Source organism: Platalea leucorodia (genome assembly GCF_965183815.1).
Source record: "Platalea leucorodia genome assembly, chromosome: 2".
NCBI classification, from domain to species: Eukaryota; Metazoa; Chordata; class Aves; order Pelecaniformes; family Threskiornithidae; genus Platalea; species Platalea leucorodia.
Genome location: NC_138824.1, coordinates 74552919 through 74570391, shown reverse-complemented (window position 1 = coordinate 74570391; position 17473 = coordinate 74552919). Strand labels below are relative to the sequence as shown.

Sequence of the window (17473 nt, the reverse complement as noted above, 5' to 3'; positions counted from 1 at the left end):
ATTAAATACAAAAGAAAAAGCTCTGTTTTAACAAGGGGAAATGCCTTGTTATTAATAGTCCCTTTGGTAGTAGTTATTTTGGGTAACCGTTAACACATTATTACAAATATTTATAAGTTTATTCATATCTCACTTTTACAAGATGTACATTCATATCATGTGATTCAACATAATACACTCTGAAACTGGAACTCAACATGTCTGGTGAATTCATGTAGGAGCATGCTGGCATAACCGAAACCTAAAAAAAAGTTGTTTGCTTGTTTGTTTTTCTCTTCCACAATAACAAACGGGTACAAACTTTTAAGACGAGATGGTTTGGGAGATTATTTTTTTTTCATTTTAGCAATCCCTGAAATGTCTGTAAACTCAGACACACTATGTGTACATAACCAAAACAATGCAATGGTACTGCAAATCATACTGGCTGCTCATAGTTTTGCAAAAGCAACAGGTTTAAAAAATATAAAAATAAATGCAAAGCATTGTCAAATTTACACTCAACATAATTAAAATAATACACATTTAGAAATTTTCAAACAAAAAAATAAATAAAACATCCACATACATTAATACAAAGAAACAGAGATATTTGCCTGTCTTTGATGTAATTAATACATACCATAAGCCTAGATTCATGAAAGTATTGCCTTTCAATAAATATCTTCAGCTTCAAAATCTGATATTTTCTACATTCTTCAACCGATTTTAGTTAAATATCAATTTTCCATATAAGGTGTATGAACTGCATCAAGTTTCAATTATTTATGGGAAATCAGCAAGTTTCTAAGCTGATTTACTAAAATTAGGCACCAACTTTTAGCATCAAATCTGTCTAACAGACAAACAAAATTTGAGGGATATCTGGTATCATACCCCTTTTGAAGAATGCCTCAAACACCGAAGCCTACGGCCTTCCACTCACCTGGCTAGAAAGGCCAACTAACAAAAATAACCAATATAATATTAGCCACTGGGTTACATTGATGGGACCCATGTTGCACCTTTTAAAGACGTGACGTAGAGATGCAATTTTACAAAAAGCATGAGTCGTGAAGCAGAAGGCTCTATTCTTCTCTTAAGGAGAGGAGTACACAATCTGTAGCACACTGCATTTCTTTTTTGTTTGTTTCCAAGCAATACCGGGCCTTCTCCGGCCCTACCACCTCTTACTGCAACCAGTAGAGATTTTCAAGTGACCGACTGAGAAGCTCTTGCCATGTTAGCCACAGCTGTTTGGAAACTTGTTAGCCATGGGAACTCTGTCACATCAGGGAAAGAAAACAACATAATGGGGTCAGTAGGCTGCTTACAGATGAGGAGTGGGGCACTTCGACCGTCCTTTTTAACCAGGAACACAACAAATTTCCAACCATATTGGTCGCACGCACTTTATAGAGGTGAGTACAATTAGCAATTACAGTGACACCACCTGGATCATTAGATATTAGATATTATAAAAATAAACACATTTCTAAGAAAGATGTGTAATCTATTTTTCCTATACTTTCACAATTTTCCTCAAACTGAAGGGGGAAAAAGCCTGCCACCTCCAAAGTAATAATGTCTCCAAAAACTAAAATCATCTGTTTAAAAAAAGAAACTATTTATTTTGCCTAGCACATTTAAAAGAGGAGAAAACATGCGCATTTTTCATCACCAAAAAAAAAAAAATTCATAACCTGGGTTTGCCTTAGGGATCTGGATTTACGTAGGACTACATGTCTATCGTATTTGAGTCAACAGTCCCAATGTGTCAATGTTACGTCAATTCAAAATCATGTCTTATTATTATTTTATAGGCAAACATAGGACTAAAAGATATAGCAGATAAAGCATGCAAAGAATTGGCATCAGCACACTTGGTCTGTGTGAAAAATTTATAGTAGGGGAAGTTGAAAATCGGGGTTTTCTAGCAATTTGTGCATGCTGTTGGGAACTCGGATTTTTGGTTCTAGTCTTAGCACTGCCCCAACTCAGCCCCACTGAGTCATAAACCAAATTCCCACTCACATACGGGGTCAGAGGATTGGGCAGTAACTTCATGTTCTGTGGAAATAACTCACAGACATGTTCTGTCACTCTGAATCACGTTCAATGTTCCCTTTAAGACTTTTGCTGAAGTCAGGTAGGGAGTTTAAATTTCTTGGAGCAGGGCCTCTGCTACTTACAGTTTTGAAAGGTGTCTAGCACCACAAAGTTCATGTCAGATCATGATCTGGGGGATGCTGCTACATTACAAAAGCAAAAGTAATAATACTCAGTGCTGACAGTGGGTGATGGAACCTGGCCCTTGATTTATATGCCTTAATTTCTACAAATATGGGGATAATAATTCTTACCTACTTCATAATGGGTGAGGATTAAATAATAAACATTTATACAGTGCTTTGCAAATAAACATTATATAAGTGCTAAGTATTATGATATTAACCAAAATGTCACTACATCTATATGACCCTACTAAGCAAAAAAAGTTCCAGTATAATTTTTTTCACACATTTCCAAGTCAATAAAAATGAACCATGGAGTCAGCTTGCTATTTTGATACAAATAGATGAAGTATTTAAGCTTATTTGACAGTTCCAAAAAAATCAGAGACAATTTTTTCCATTATAAAGGGGCCCATGTAATGCATAAAGCCTTTTTTTATAGACTTGTTTATAAACAGCATTATTCATTTGGCATTCATTCAAGTTAGTTTTCAAATACCAGACCAACTTTTGAGGGAGATTCTTTAGCAATTCACATACACTAAATGAAGGCCTCCTCCAAGGGAATTCTGCCCAGTGGCCGCTGTTCTGATGATCTTGGAAATCTCATGCTCCTCAAATGAAAGATTACACAAAGATCAAGCTGAATGATGGTGGACAATAAATGAGGCTTGGCATGCCTGAGAATCTGAAACAATTACAATACTTTTAAAGTTTAATAAGCACCTCAGGACCTTGACTATCTTATCTTCAACCTCTAACATCCTCAAGAAAAATAATTAAAGAAACACAAAAAAAAAAAAAAAAGACCACACGTTAACAGAGATGGAGTAGACGCTTTGGTCCAGATTCTCAACGTGTATGGATCGCTGGAGCTCCACATGGTGAATGGAGCCACAGTGACTTACACTTAGTGAAAAGTACAGTCCCGTACACGGTAGCCCAGGTAGGACTCCTCATTTCTTCCCAACGATGTAAGGACGACAAGAAGAGGCGGCCACCTGCATGCATCATCCAAAACAAGGCAAAGCTTTTATACCACCACTGATGCAATTGGCCCATTTGAGAAATAAGCAAAGCAGAACCGGTTTCGGCTACAGCCCTTGCGCAGTGCACCTTTTCATTTCCTTTCGTGCTAAATGAAATGCAAGAGCAGCATGAAGTGCCTTGGTAGATTCACAGCAACACCCTGCCCCTTTCCCCAGGCTGATCTATGCTACCTCCTTCAAAACAGGCTAAGCTGATAAATCTTGCCACCTTCTTCCCTTCTGCGGTACAGGGCAAGACTGTCCTTGAGACATCTGTTGAAAGCAATCAGAAGAAACTGTAAGGATTTTTCATTCTGGAAAGACGTATGCTACACTACCAGCCTTGTTTCGTGTTAGCAGGGAACTGTATTCATGTTACCGCTGCTTTTTGAATACAAGAAAGAAGCCGGGTGCAGCAAAATTTCTGAGAGAAATCTACAAGCATGTTTGCTGTGTTGGTACCTAGTAAAACAGCAAAGGTGTAAAAGTTATTCCTTCCAATATGGGGTGGATGCATTCTGTACATGCACCCTCTAACACTGTAAGATCGGTAGCACTTCACAGCCTTGCTTAGAAGATGTCTGAGAAAATTCAGATCCCAAACCTACAGCTTCAACTGAGCTCGTTCTATGGAACTGTTTGAGGGTGAAAACCACTCCTTTGCGAAAGTCCAGCACGGGACTGAAAAAATCACATAAGCCTGCCTTAAACTCTCAAAAGAGGACTTGAAAGGGTAATAAGTAGATCGCAGGTACAGATAACAAGCAGTCCCCACTCAATCAAAAGCTCTAAGCCTTCGGTCTTCAACACTGCGTATCAAGTTCTCCTTCGATGGCTGTGGGTATCCAGTACAACAGGTTACTTGTTATAGCCTAAAGCATCTCTGTAGCAATGTTTATTATTTTTCGGATCTGCACGTTAGAAGTGCTGGAACCACTCCAAATATTTCTTATTTTAGCCAGAACTTCATACATCATCAGGAATAACGTTTTACTTTCTGGGTAATGTTTTGTTTCAATAAGAAATTGTTAATTGCCTGAGATTTTTGCCTGTATTTCTCAGCAACAAGTAACACTATCTTAGCATTTTGGCCTTGCTGTAAGAAGGTACTGGGCTTTCACAAAGAGGTAGAAAAGGCAGGTAACATTTATCAGCTCTAGCAAATCCAAAATATAACTACTTCTCACGTAATAAATAGAAGGGAAACAGCACAACTTTGACATTCCAGAAATTTTGCTTGCTAGAAAATATCAAAATTTGAAGGAGAAACAAAAAAGATGACAAGTGTCTAAAATTTATCTACAGCATGAATTTTTGTCCTACAGTAATACTTGGATTTGATAAATACCAGCAAAAGCCAAAACTAGTAATGGATTGCTAAACAAGACATAAAAAGCAGGCTTAATAACGGTACTATTGAGACGATAACCTTCCATCAACACAGGCCTTCCTTGCTAACAAAGGTAACAAATAGCTATCTTGTTAGATGTAGACAAGACCAATATTTGTACCTTCCTCTCTCCTCCCCACCAAAAAAAAAAAAAAAAAAAAAAAAAAAAAGAGATATAATAAACTAATTAGAATTGAACAGCATAAAAAGTAAAAACGGGGGGGTCAGTAATGCCAGACACTTTGGTAATATAATTTAAAGGATTTCCCTACTCCCCATCCTTTCTGGATTTATACTAGTTATTTTGCTTAAGCATTAGCTTAAGACTTGGTGTCTAAATCGCAGGCAAAAATTAAAATGGCCAAATATTGAACTTGTCCACCTCTACAAAACACTTCTGTGAGTTGGTTTTTTGTTTTTTTCTTTACTTAAAATGATTGCGAAAGTGTCATACAGACTTTTCAGCTTACTTCCCAGAAATATGGCACATTAACTCGACTCGAAATCATGGCATCTACCTTTTCCCATATGTGGTGCATATAATTTTATCCATTCATAGAAGACTCGGACTGTCATTTTGGCAAGAAGCTGCAATGCACCAGTCTGAGCATAAAGGACTTAAGTTATGGTTCTTGCAGAATTGGTTATTAACAGAATAAGTACGGCTATTTTTTTTAATCTATAATATTTACAGTATTGCACTTTACTGCACTTAATTGCATTTCACTAAAATTAATGCTGCATCAGTATTATGCCTTAAAACCGTATGTCCATCTTTGTTGTGTAAGTTATTCTTTCTGCATCCTGTAAAACAGCGAGATTTTGATTCAAAGATCCAGACATTTGGAAAAAAAAAAAAAAAAGAAAAATTAGAAGAATTGACCTGTTTCTATGGCACAACGCATCTCATTGAGTTCAGGTGATTCTGGCAAAACAGGTGCATTTCTTATTGTTCCCATCTTTCAAGTTATCACTAACGATTAGTAAATTCTAGTCTCTCTTTTTCTCCTTTCAAAGGACATAGCCATTTGAGACACACATTTTTTGTTATTGCTGCTTTTTTTTTTTAGGAAAGAAAAGAAAAAAAAAACCAAAACTGCCTTGCCTCAGATCTGAAATTCCACATTTAAATTCAAACCAGTTCTGCAGCAGCAGCTCCTCAGTGATGGAAGAGATTCATGGCAGTGAAATAATACTGTTGGCAACAAAGAAATGTCATCTTTAATGGAGACCAGCCCCAAGGATTTATTATTTATTATTATTACTATTTGTTTTGTTTAGTTTCATTCTAATATATTTCTGATCTTCAAAACCTGTTTAGTTAGACACATGCACAAGGTAGCAAAACTGACAGCAGCAGATGACGTTATGCTGGAGCGATCACTTTTGCCAGGGTCAAAATCCAAAGTGTCCCCAAATGTTCACAGATTAACATAATTTAGAGATCGTTTCCTTTCTTTTTTTTTTTCTTTTTGTGTTTTTTTGTTTTTTTTTTTTTTAACTCTCCTGTCTCTCTCCTCCCACCTACTTTATCCTCCGCGGAGTCTCTGACTCGTGGGTGCGTGTTTGGTGCGTGTGTGCCTGTGCGTGCCTGTGCCCGATGCGGGAGCCGGGCGCCCTCGCCCCGCGGCGGGCGGAGCGTCCCCACCGTGCCACGCAGCACCAACGGCCACCAACGGCCTCCAACGGCCGCCGGGGCCTCCCTCTTCGCCCGGCCGCCGAGTCTCTGGGGGCGAGAGGGCGAGGAAAGCGGCGGAGAGGAGGCCGCCGCCGAGCGCTCGCAGACCTTGGGAAAGGGGAAGGAAATAAAAAACAAAACAAAACAAAAAAATAAAGCACAAAAACGAGAGAAGGCGGCAGGGCGGCCCGGAGCGCCCGCTGCTCGCCCTGCGGCCGGGGAGGAGGAGGAGGAGGAGCGGGGGGGCAGAGCGGCGGTCCCTGCGGGTCACACACACGCCGGCCGCGGGCACCCGGGGCGGGGTTGCGGGGGCGGGGGGGGCTCGGCCGAAGCGTGTCAGAGCCCCAGGGCCTCGGCGTGCTTTCGGGCCTTCAGCCGCAGGTCGGCGATGCTGGAGTTCTTGCTGTTGCTCTTGGCGGCGGCGGCCACCACGGCGGCGGCGGAGGCGGACTCCGCCAGGGAGGCGATGGGCAGCCCGAAGGGCGGCGGCGGGAACATCAGGTAGGGCGCGTGGGCCGCCAGGTGCGGGTGCAGGTGCGGGTGCGCGTGGGCCACGCCCTCCAGCTGCAGCTGCGCCTGGACCTGGGCGGCGGCGGCAGAGACACGGCGTCAGCCCCGCGGCCGCGGAACCGGACCCCCCGCGCCCCCCGCATCCCCCGGACCGGACCGGACCGGACCGGCCCCCGCCCTCCCGGCAGCCGAGAGGGCAGCCTGCCGCCGGCGCCCGCCGCGCCCCGTGCCGCCCCGCTCCGCGCCCAGCCAGAGGCACACTTAACCCTCCTCGTACTTAGAAAAAAAATAAATAAAATTAAAAAAAAAAAAATATATGCGGCCCAACGCACGGGCGCCAACAAGTGCTACATAGCTTTTTTTTTTTTTTTTTTTCTTCAGGGATGTTTATTTATACCTTGCTAAAAACTCTCTGGCCACGGGTCCCTTATATACCGGGTCGGTGTTTGCTTTGGAGCTTTCTCGACCTACACAAACACGTTGGGTTGACTGAGAGATTTCAGCTCCGGGTAGGTTCGGGGAGGGGTGGGGGAGAGTTTATTTATGCATTTAATTATTTTGGTCCAAATATGTCTTTTTAAAAATCAATACAATTAATCTGTCAGCTCCACGTGTCTCTGAGACGTGGAAGTTGGTGGAGGATCCCTTTGGGCTGGGAAAAATCGATTCCCCGATTAATTGACCAAAAAAAAAAAAGGGGGGGGGGGGAGTTACGAGGGGTGGCTGGAAGCGGGACGGAATTTCATCCCCCTCGTCCCGGTCTCCCCCCGCGGCCTTCCCCCGGGGGGCTGCGCCTCGCTGGGGCCAGGACCCGGGCCCCGCTCCCGGCCCGGCGGCAGCGCACCGGGGAGAAGCCTCCCGCCCCCAGGGCGGCCGCCTCCGTCGGAAAAGGCCCGGCCTCGACAGCCCGCCCGGGAAGCAGGGGGAGCAGGACGCCAGGGCGAGGGTCCGCACGGCTTTTTCCCCCCTTGTGGTTTCGGCCGCGGCGTGGGACCCTCCCGCAGCGCTCTCCGGCGCCCGGCGGAGACCGAAGCCCTCGGGGCCGGGCCGCTCCGTCCCCGCGGGGCGCAGGGGGGCCTTGCCCGGGCACCCCCCGGCCCTCCCCGCCCCGGGAAGGCGCGGCACCCCGGGGAGGCCGGGCCGCCTTTGCCACGTCTGCGGGCGGCCCCGGGGCCCTCTGCCAGCCCGCGGCGGGGCGGCGGGGGGGCCGGAGCACCGGCGGCGCCTCCCGGGGCGGCGGGACCCCCCGCTCGGCCCCCTCCCCGGGCCCGAGGGGCGCTGAGCTGCCGGCAGCCGGGCGGGGGCTCCTTCGCGAAGTTTTACAGCCTGTTTTTAATACGTGCCAACTTCTATATAAATGGCACTTGCAAACGTGTCCGGCTTCCTCCCGTGCAAACGAAAGGGGGTCAGAGCTTGCCGGGGGAAAGGAAAATAAAACCGGAGCTAACTACCTGTTGGAAAGGCATCCTCAGGGCTCCCATATTCACATAGGGGGCCACTCTGCAGGCGTCTAAATGGCTGGCGGTTCCCAGGATCACACCTGCGGGGAGAGACAGGGCCGGGTGAGCGGCGAAGGCGGCCCAGGGCTCCGCGGCCGCCCCCCCGGCCGGCCCGCACCCCGTACCCACCTTTGTGCATCTGGTTTTCCTGCTTTCGGCACTTTGCTCTCCTGTTCTGGAACCAGACCTGTGAAAAGAAAACGCAAACAAAAAACAAACAAACAAAAACAACAACAAAAATAGAGGTAGACAGCAGCTGCTAAGAGAGGATTATCTCCGGGGATAGGGATGGCGGGGAGAGGCGAGGGGCTCCGCACAACTTTGCTGCGGTCTCTCCTCGGGAGCAGCCGAGGGGGAGACCTCAGCCCCGGGCGGAGTGAGCCCCTCTGTGTGCTGCGGGGGGGCTGCTTGGGGGGGCCCTGCTCTTCGGTGTGGCTTCCCAGCGGGAGCTGACCCTAGGCGACCAGAAGCGCCCTCGCAGCCGGGGAGGCCGGGAGTTGGCCGCTTGGCACCGAGGTCCCCCTGTCCCCCGGGCGGGCAGTGGCCGTCCTTGTGCCACCCGTCTGGGGACAGGGGCCGCCCCCACAAACGCTTAAACTAAGCCCACGGGCAGGCCGGGTGGGACCCTCGACCCCTTTCCAGGCACGCCTCAAACACCCCGGGGACAGCCAGCGTGGGCCAGCTCAGCCCCCGGGGCCCGGCCCCTGAGCCACCGGACCGACTGCTCTCTCCCGCGCTGGGCTTGGAAACGATGAAGATGCGAATGAAGATCTCAAAGAAGATGCGAGATACTGAACTTGCACGAGAGGGGCTGAATCATTCCCCGTTCCCCAAACGTTAAAAGAAAACAAAACCCGCTTCTGGACAGACAAGAGCAACATCTTTGCAGGCTGGGGTGTAAAGAAGTGCTTATGCCCCTGCCCGAGAAATGCCCGTAATCCAATAATCCTGCCCTAATTCCAGCCGTTCCGACTCAAACGAGCGCAGAACTTGCCGCCGCGCCTCCCCTGCCTCCCTTCCAGGGGCATTTCAGACCCTCACTACTCCCCCCCTTCCGAGGTGCTTGGTTTAGCAGCTCTCCCCAAAGGATCGTCAGGGGCACGGACCAAAACGTTTTGTGGACCCTTATGCCGACACCAAAACCTCCCGAATATGGACAAACATTGACTTTCACCGCTGATAAAATCTTGTAGCTAAGTAAACACCTACAACCTTTGATGTTCTTGCACTTGCCAAGAGATCATACGGTTAATTAATACTAACTGCACTTCCTACATCAAATTTTCCCTTCAAGCTTTCTTCAATTGCCTTAATGATGGTCATTTACAACGGAGTAATTAGTGCAAAGAAAGGCTTCCAAAGGCATTAATTACCTCGGGTACCTCAGTGATTTTCTTAAGTAGGAATTGGCCTTCCCTGATTTGGAGCACCATTTTTCCTGCCTAGGGTGGCCGGGGGAGAGCGCTCGGCGGGCGGCTGCGGGTACGGACAGACCGACGGACGGACGGACGGACCGACCGACCGACCGACCGCTGCCGCTCCCCGGCCCCCGCCGGCTGGTCGCTAGCGCTAACCGGGCGTCGCTGCCGCCTCGAAACGCACAGCACGGCACAAGCCTGCTTTTCCGTACGAGCAACACGCAAATATTAACAACGTGCAACGCTTCTCCTGTTAACCGGGCCGTTAGGGATTTACATATTTTTTTTTTTAATATGGGCATGCGAAATATCATCGTGCTGTAGCGACAATAATACATTTTTTACGGTTGTAAATCCTTGCAGGAAATCTCCTTGCGTGCGTTCCCCACGCCCCCCCCACCCCTCCAAAGGAGTATAAATTGTCAGGAGGAATTTAAGCAGCGTTTAAACAACTTCTCTTGCAAATCAAAACATCTTTCAAACAGAAATTATATTTGAATCTGGAAAACGAAGTGCCCTTTCCCTTTAGCTATGAAAAAATAAGGTTATGAGGAATAAAAGTGATGAATTAGCCACTGCGTTAAGCGATAATAAATCAGGCTTGGTGTGATTCACGATCAATTCCAATTAGTCATGAATATGCTAAGTAAAGCACAGTACACTGTTTTAGACAGTTATTTCTTCATTAAGGATCACTCAGTGATTTCTTTCACAAATGCTCTAATCTGATTTCCTTTTGATTTCCATTAGAGACAGTGAATAATGACATTTAATTTAGCCCTGCACCATAAACCCAAAGATATTTGTTGTAATTGAATTACTGCCTGCTCCTCACTATGGTCTCATAACTTTCAATTATAACCCTGACAGCTGGGTGATATGAGTTTCCAGTACAACACTAAAAATAAAAGGTTAATAAGGACTAGCTACCATAGGAGCTTCAATTTATTTACAGCAAATTTCCACACTAAATTGAAACTATATCCTTTAACAGCAAGGGACAAGCGGTTCAGATAGGAATTAGAGAACAATTCTGAAAGTATTAAAAAAAAAACCCTTTCCCCCTTTCTCCTCCTTTTTTTCTGCTTCCATTTCTTGATGGATATCAAGCGCTCTGCTTATTTCCTAATTAATTAGCTATTTCTCCTCTTTCCCCTCTTGATATTTCTTTTATTTCTAGCTTTATTTTCATTCAAAACTCTTTTGTGAGATTGTTAGATTTTTTTTACCTCTCATAATCTCTGCCTGAATCACTTTTTTTTTTTTTTTTTTTTTTTTTGTGCTGTTTTAGGATCTCTAAGCACTTGGAGCAGCAATTTTCCTGTAACTATGAACATCCTGTTAAGGTGCTGCTCAGTAATAAAGTACTTGAAAGAAAGAGTGCAGAATTCAATTACAAGTAATTTATTTTTATAGAAACAGTACATCAAGGCCTTGGAAAGATATTACAGAGCCCAAGTAAGAAGATCTGGGAAGATGACATAAGAGTTGATGTCCCCTTCAGCAAAAGTTTAATCTTTTCATTAATTTATATGGTGTGGTTAGATCAATCTTCCAGGAGAAAGTAGGCCAGCAGCACTCTGAACCCCTGCAATATCCCCTGCGAGCCGCCCTTCCTAAGGCATGTGCCCGGCACCATCCCTCGCCCAGCTCCGTTTGTAGTGAGAGAGGCAGGAGCCGAGGGGAGAAGAGAGCCTTTAAAAAAACAAAACAAGACAGAAAACAACCTGGCTACCCTATTTCTTTCGGGAAATGCCTCCAGGAGGCCGTTGTTTAAAGCAGGAGAGCGGCTCACCCGGGCGCGGGCTGGCTGAGCCTGCCGCCCAGTCTAAGGAGGGGGACGAGGCCACCCCTCTGCCCGCTCCAGCTCGGGGCTGGGTTCCTTGTCCCCCCGCTCTGCCCTGGGATGGGGACAGGCACCGGGACCTCCGCCTCTGCCCGCACAGCCGCGCCCGCACCTACGCCTACCCCGCGCAGAGACGTATAGACGGGGATACGTATGCACGCGCATCTCGCGTCTTCCAGGGCGTGAAGGCGTTTTGCTGGGGCGGGGGGGTGTTGGCTTGGTGACTTTTTCTTCTTGGGTTTTGGTTTGGTTTGGGTCTGTTAGGCCAAGCACAGAGTTATAACCTAAGAAGGGATTTCCTCCAGGTTTCTCCTGCTCTAGGCCTGCTCAGGGAGCCACAGGTTGATCTATTAATTATTTCTAGGGTTTTCTTTTTTAACGCGACATTTGTTTTGGGGATGCATTCCCTAGTTGGCTTAAGGGGTGGGGGATGTATTTTTCCCCTGCATCAAACCGAAAATCGAATTTTAAAATAATCGATGTGGAGCCACCCAGACAGACGGCTCTGATGGCCCCAGAACTACAGCAGCCCGGGCCTGTTTTCAAGGTTTTCGAAGGCTAATTGGTATTTAGCTGTATCTGAAGCGGGATGGGAGGGACGGGGGGAGACTCGGCCAGATGGGGTGCCATGCATTCATACGCTTGCTGCGCGAATCAGAGCGGGCACCTTTCCCCCGGCTCTGCCTAATCCCGTCCCTCAGCACCCAAACCGTCTAGCCTTATTCACGGCGATTGTTTTCTGGGCTTTTTTTTTTTTTTTTTTTTTTTTATAACGGCCCCATGAAAGAAGGAGGGTGGGGGAAGAAAGTGAGGATTAAGGGAGAGTTAATGGCACGTTTGCAAGGAAAAATACAACAATTAAAAAACCAGCGAACTGCTCAGTTATTAGAGACTTGTCACCGCTATCACCACCCCACCCCCCAAAATAATAATAATAAAATATTAAACCGCCTTCCTAGGAAACGCAAGGCACGGGCAGATATTCCCAGAGCAGAATTACTGTTTGGCAGGACAGGTAGAGCGGAGTTGCATACAGCTTCCCCATCACACGTGTCGTCTCTGCCTTCACCTCCCCGCTTGGGATGAAGCGGGGCACTGTGCTAGGATCCGCTGGCAGTTAGGAAGTGAGGTGAGGACGTTTCCAGGAACAGAGCCTTTCTCTTACCTGAACCCTAGCTTCAGACAGTCCCAGCCTCTGGCTTAGTTCCTCCCTCATGAAGGCATCCGGATAGTGAGTCTCATCAAAAAGTCTTTCCAGCTCATTCAGCTGCTCTAGTGTGAAATTGGTTCTGCTTCTCCTTTGTTTGAGCTTGGTCTGTCCATCTTCATCTTCTGACTTCACATCTTCCCGCTTCTCTTTGCACTCGTAGATCCCTGCCGGGAGGGGGAAGGGGAAAACGACACTGAGCCTCCCCTCGTACCTCTCCGAAGTTTCTCTCCGCAGCACACGGGGGTCACCCCCCTCCCCTCTCTTCGTCCCCAAACTCAGCGCAACCCTGCGGGGGCAACCAGCGGGCGGGAGGGGGGTCCCCGGGCCGGACCCGGCGGGGCGAGCGGGGCTGGGGGCCGGGCCGGGGGGCACCGGGTCGGGCTGAGCCCCGCTGCCAGCTCCGGGCCGAGGAAGGGAGGGAGGGAGCCGCGCTGCCTTGCCTGGCTGATGCCCCATCAGAAAAATTATACATATAAATATAATTTTATTTTCTTTCCAAGGTGAGGAGGAAGCCGTGCCGCCGGTTGGCACGGGCAGTTCAGGGAAGGGGCTGGTAGGGAAACCGCCGGCCCCCCGGTACCTCCAGGCGGCGGGAAGAGGCGGGGGAAGGGGGTTTCTCCGTCGCCGTTTTCTCCCGAAGTAAAGCGGGTTATGCAAGAAGCTCCCCACCGCTGTCATGGTGAAAATATTTGCTTCGTAAAAGAAACTTTCCATGGGCCTGAGACTGAGACGGTCCGTCCCTTTCCTCCTTATCACCTCTCCTTCCCCCAAAATACCTGCCGGCGGGTTGAAACCGCCGGGGCGGCGGGCCTGCACGGACTCAAGGACCGTGGGTGCCCCCCAGCACCTCCAAAACAGCTGACACGCCCCCCACAGCCCTCACGGAGCCGGACAGGGCTGGGGGCGAGCCTGCGGCCGGAGGCAGCCGCTGTGCACCCTTGTCCTGGGCAGAGGGGAGCAGGGCTGGGGGTCTCCCGCTGTCTAGCGGGAGAAACCAGTTGCCCTTTTTTGTCTTGGGGGGAATTTCGTGTTTTGGCTTTACAGCTGTCTTTCCTCTTTCCCACCCCCCCCAATGCCAGGCGGCCTAAAGCACCTAAAGCTTTTAAATCCGGCTAACGAAAAGAGAGGAGGTGCGGGAGCAGGGGGCACCTCTGGAGACTGAACCGGTTCCCCGGGATGCCCTGCCGGCCCGGGGCGCCCGCCGGGGTGCGCCTCCAGCGCGGAGCCCCAGGACGAGCCGGCCCCGGCCGCCTCCTTTGTCCTGCTTCACCTCCGGGGCGGTGTGGGGCTGGGGAGGAAGCCACAGCTGCAGATGATCCCGAATTAAATCCGTTTTCCCTCATCAAATACACACGTATTTTATATATATATATATATGTATGCACACACACAAATGTGCGCGTGCACATATATATTGCCCTATATACTTAGGGGCATCCCAAAATGCAAATGACGAACTGCAAATCGTAAGTTAATTGAACGTAATAAAACGTCCTGAACTGCCTCTGTGCTCAAGCGAGGCGGGGACCCAAGCCGAAGTGCTCGTTTTCACTTCCGAAATGAAAACTGTCCCTGGCCGTAATCGCTCCTCCGGGCTCCCCGGCTCCGACTCCGGGCTGGATATCGGCTCCATAAAACTTTGGGAAGGGTCTGGCCTCCGCAGAGGGGTGTTGGCTGGTTGGTTTTAATGGCATTTTGTTCGCATTTCTCCTGTAAGGGGAACGCCTGTGAAAAGACGAGGGTGCTAACCCAGCAAATGCCTAGGGAAAATTAGGCGCGTTCAAAAGCTCTGTCTCCTTTCGGAGATCCGAGGCTACAGCATGTCCATGATCGGTATAAAATATTAACTAACGTATCGGTGGGACTGAAATCACACGCCGGAATCAGTTGAAATTAGACTGAAACCTGGCATGAATTTAAACTGTCACAAGCATCTCAGCTCTTTCCAACTCCTCCCTTCCATCCCCACCCCCAGCCCCTCTCCATAGATTAGATTAGCTAAACATACAAGCCAGAATTTCGATACACAGGGAAAAGGGGGAGTAGCAGAGAGATTATTTTTTCGTTCGTTCGCATTATCATTTTTTTTAATTTTTTTTTTTTTCCTGAAGCATGCCCTGCTTTCATTTTTTAAAACCACCTCCTGCGCGAATGCTTCCTCTAAACTGAATCCTTTCGCTTTGCAATCTCTCGACCAGAGAAGAAAAATCAGCAGTGCTGAGTGGTACGGGCTTGTGCAGAAATACGGGTACCCGAATACGTGATTATACCCCGTCCTTCTGTTTGGGGAGGGGGTGGAAGAGAGGAGGATATTAAATAAGCGTTTGGGCTGTAAATTAAATTGCCTTTCGCCCAATGTTATATTAAACAAGATCAAACAGTAGGAAACAGCTGAAAGACTGGTTGTTGTTCCCCAACCTATTAACCGTTTTTTATTGCCCCAAGCTAGCCAGTAGCTCCCCAGGCAGGTCCACCTGTCCAACTTGCCTAGAGACACTTTCTCAACTTTCTAATCCCCCCGCCCTTTTTATTCTCTCCTTCCCCTGCCAGCCCGTACCTGACTTTTAGCCGGCTCGGTTTAAAAATGATTTTAAATTTGAATTTCTTTCCGCTAAGCGAAGGAACAGGCGTTTTACCCCTCGGCCGGCGGTCCCCGCACCCCGGCGGGACGCGGTGCTGCCCGGGCCCCGGTGAGAAGGGCGGGCAGGGGACCGAGGGACCAGGCGGCAGGGCCGGCCGGTGCCTCTCTCCGCAGGGATGCTCCGTCTCACCCGGGCCCGGGCAGCTCCCCCCCAGCCAGGCCCCTCTCCTCCTCCTCCTCCTCCTCCTCGCCGGCCGCAGCCTCTGGATAGGACAGGCTGACCGACACAAGGCAAAATGTCCAGGGAGAGCCCTCTCCACATCCCGCTCTCTCCCAGGAGAAGCAGCAGCATCCTGAGGGCCCGGAAGCAGGAAGAACAGGTCTTCGGAGGCATTAAAACTCCCCGGACCAGGTTTTCTCGTACAAAAATACACAGATAGACAAAAATGTCTGACGTCCTGCGCTGCCCCCTTCCCCCGGGCGAGCGAGCGCCTAACGCACCGGATCGATTTCGGATGTGAACGGGGGCTGGCGGGGGTGAGGGGCGGGGGGGGGGAAGGACCGAAGTTGCCACTTATTTTTCAGGGCTCCGCTCAGGTTATGCAGGCAGGCATGGCTGTTTCTCAGCGCCTGTTCCCGCCGCTGCGGGAGGGAGGCGGCCGGAGGAGGGAGGCAGGCGGCGGGAGGCGAGCCGCTCGCCCCGCCGGGGCCGGGGTGGCCGGGGCCGGGGTGGCCGGGGTGGCCGGGGCCGGGGCGGCCGGGGCCGGGGCGGCCGGGGTGGCCGGGGCCGGGGCGGCCGGCTCGCCCCCGCTGCGGAGCGCCGGGGGCAGGCCGGGAGGGGGCCGGGGCCGCCGGCGAGGGGCGCGGGGCGGAGGGCGGCCAGCCCCGCTCTTACCTTCCGCCGTCCTGCCCGTGCTGAACTCCTTCAGTTTGTCCTTGTCGCTCTCTACGTGGTCTTTGAAAAGATGCACCGGGCAATGATTGCTGCTCTCGGTCATGTCCTGCAGGTTAGAGTCAGAGTTTCCAAGCTCCCTAGAGCGAGCCAACCCACTCTCCAAAACTTCCCTGTACGTGATCGTCTCCTTCTTGTTGCTGCTGCCACTGCCGCTGCTGCTCTCTTTGCTTTTCTGGTCAAAAGATTTGGATACAAAAGCCGTAAGTTCTTCCATGGCTGCCCGGTGATCTTATCCACAGAGATCCACTTGTTTTCAGTCGGAGATGTGGCCGTCCTCCGCACGCTGTTTTTGCACGTAGAAGATGGGCTGTATAGGGTTAGATCACTCCTGCTGTTATTTATGCCTTTCAATTTGAGATCACACTATTTATACATGGCTACCTCAGCCCAACCCCCAGCTCTCCCTGTCTCCAGCAATTACTGACTGCTCCATAGTCGCAGGCGGACTCCTAGCAGCTATCTCCCCCACCTCAGTCCAGCAATTGGCTTTCTTTTCATTTCATCACTCTTTGGCATCTTTGCACCTTGATTTAGGGAGGCAAAGAGGCAAAAGCGAAAAAGAGGGGGAGAGAGAGAGGGAGAGAGAGGAATAAAGCGGGGGGGGGGGAGAGGAAAAGATGAAAATAGGTATCTGCATTCTGTAAATGGGTTGCAGAAATGAAAGTCGAGGAAGACTTAATTGATTGTAAGGACATCCTGTGCGTGGCAACACCGTGAGTAAAAACGGACCCACAGCTAATCAAATAACTGTGCTCCTGCAATTAAATGTATCGCTGTCAAGAGGAAAAGAAACTGAGTGTTCAATAAAAAAGGTAATGAATAAAAAGCCGGAGATGTGCATTTGTTGTAATCATTGGAAATTCTACCTGATTTGCTATTTAGCTAATTTCGCTTAATTAAATGGTCAAAATAGTCAGCGAACCAAAAATGCTGCTTTGAAAGTGTTGCCGGTTGTGGCGGGCGGGTGGGTGCGCGGAGGGGGACGTGTGCTGCACTTAAACAAGTTGCGAGGTGTCTCGGAGACCCGTGTCGGTGCGTTCGGAGGATTTGGGGGGGGCTGCTCGGCTGGGGGGGGGTATCTGTAGGTGGGGGGCTCTCCAGGTGCGTGTAAACATTGCAGGGGCTGTTTTCTTGTTTACTGTTAT

The 17473-nt window shown here is 49.2% G+C and overlaps 1 protein-coding gene across 2 annotated transcripts; it reads right to left on the bottom strand.

Moving 5' to 3' along the window:
- Positions 1 to 6645: 6645 nt before the first annotated feature.
- On the bottom strand, positions 6646 to 16542 carry SHOX (SHOX homeobox; the record flags this gene model as incomplete). 2 transcript variants are annotated; one of them, XM_082330967.1, is made up of 5 exons in its annotated part: positions 6646 to 6891; positions 8268 to 8359; positions 8448 to 8505; positions 12748 to 12956; positions 16269 to 16542. In XM_082330967.1, 5 exons carry the CDS (start codon positions 16540 to 16542, stop codon positions 6646 to 6648), a joined length of 879 nt encoding a protein of 292 aa, XP_082187093.1. The 2 variants fall into 2 exon arrangements, with proteins under 2 accessions (XP_082187093.1, XP_082187094.1); XM_082330968.1 differs by having other exon boundaries at positions 8271 to 8359.
- Between the last annotated feature and the right edge of the window lie 931 nt (positions 16543 to 17473).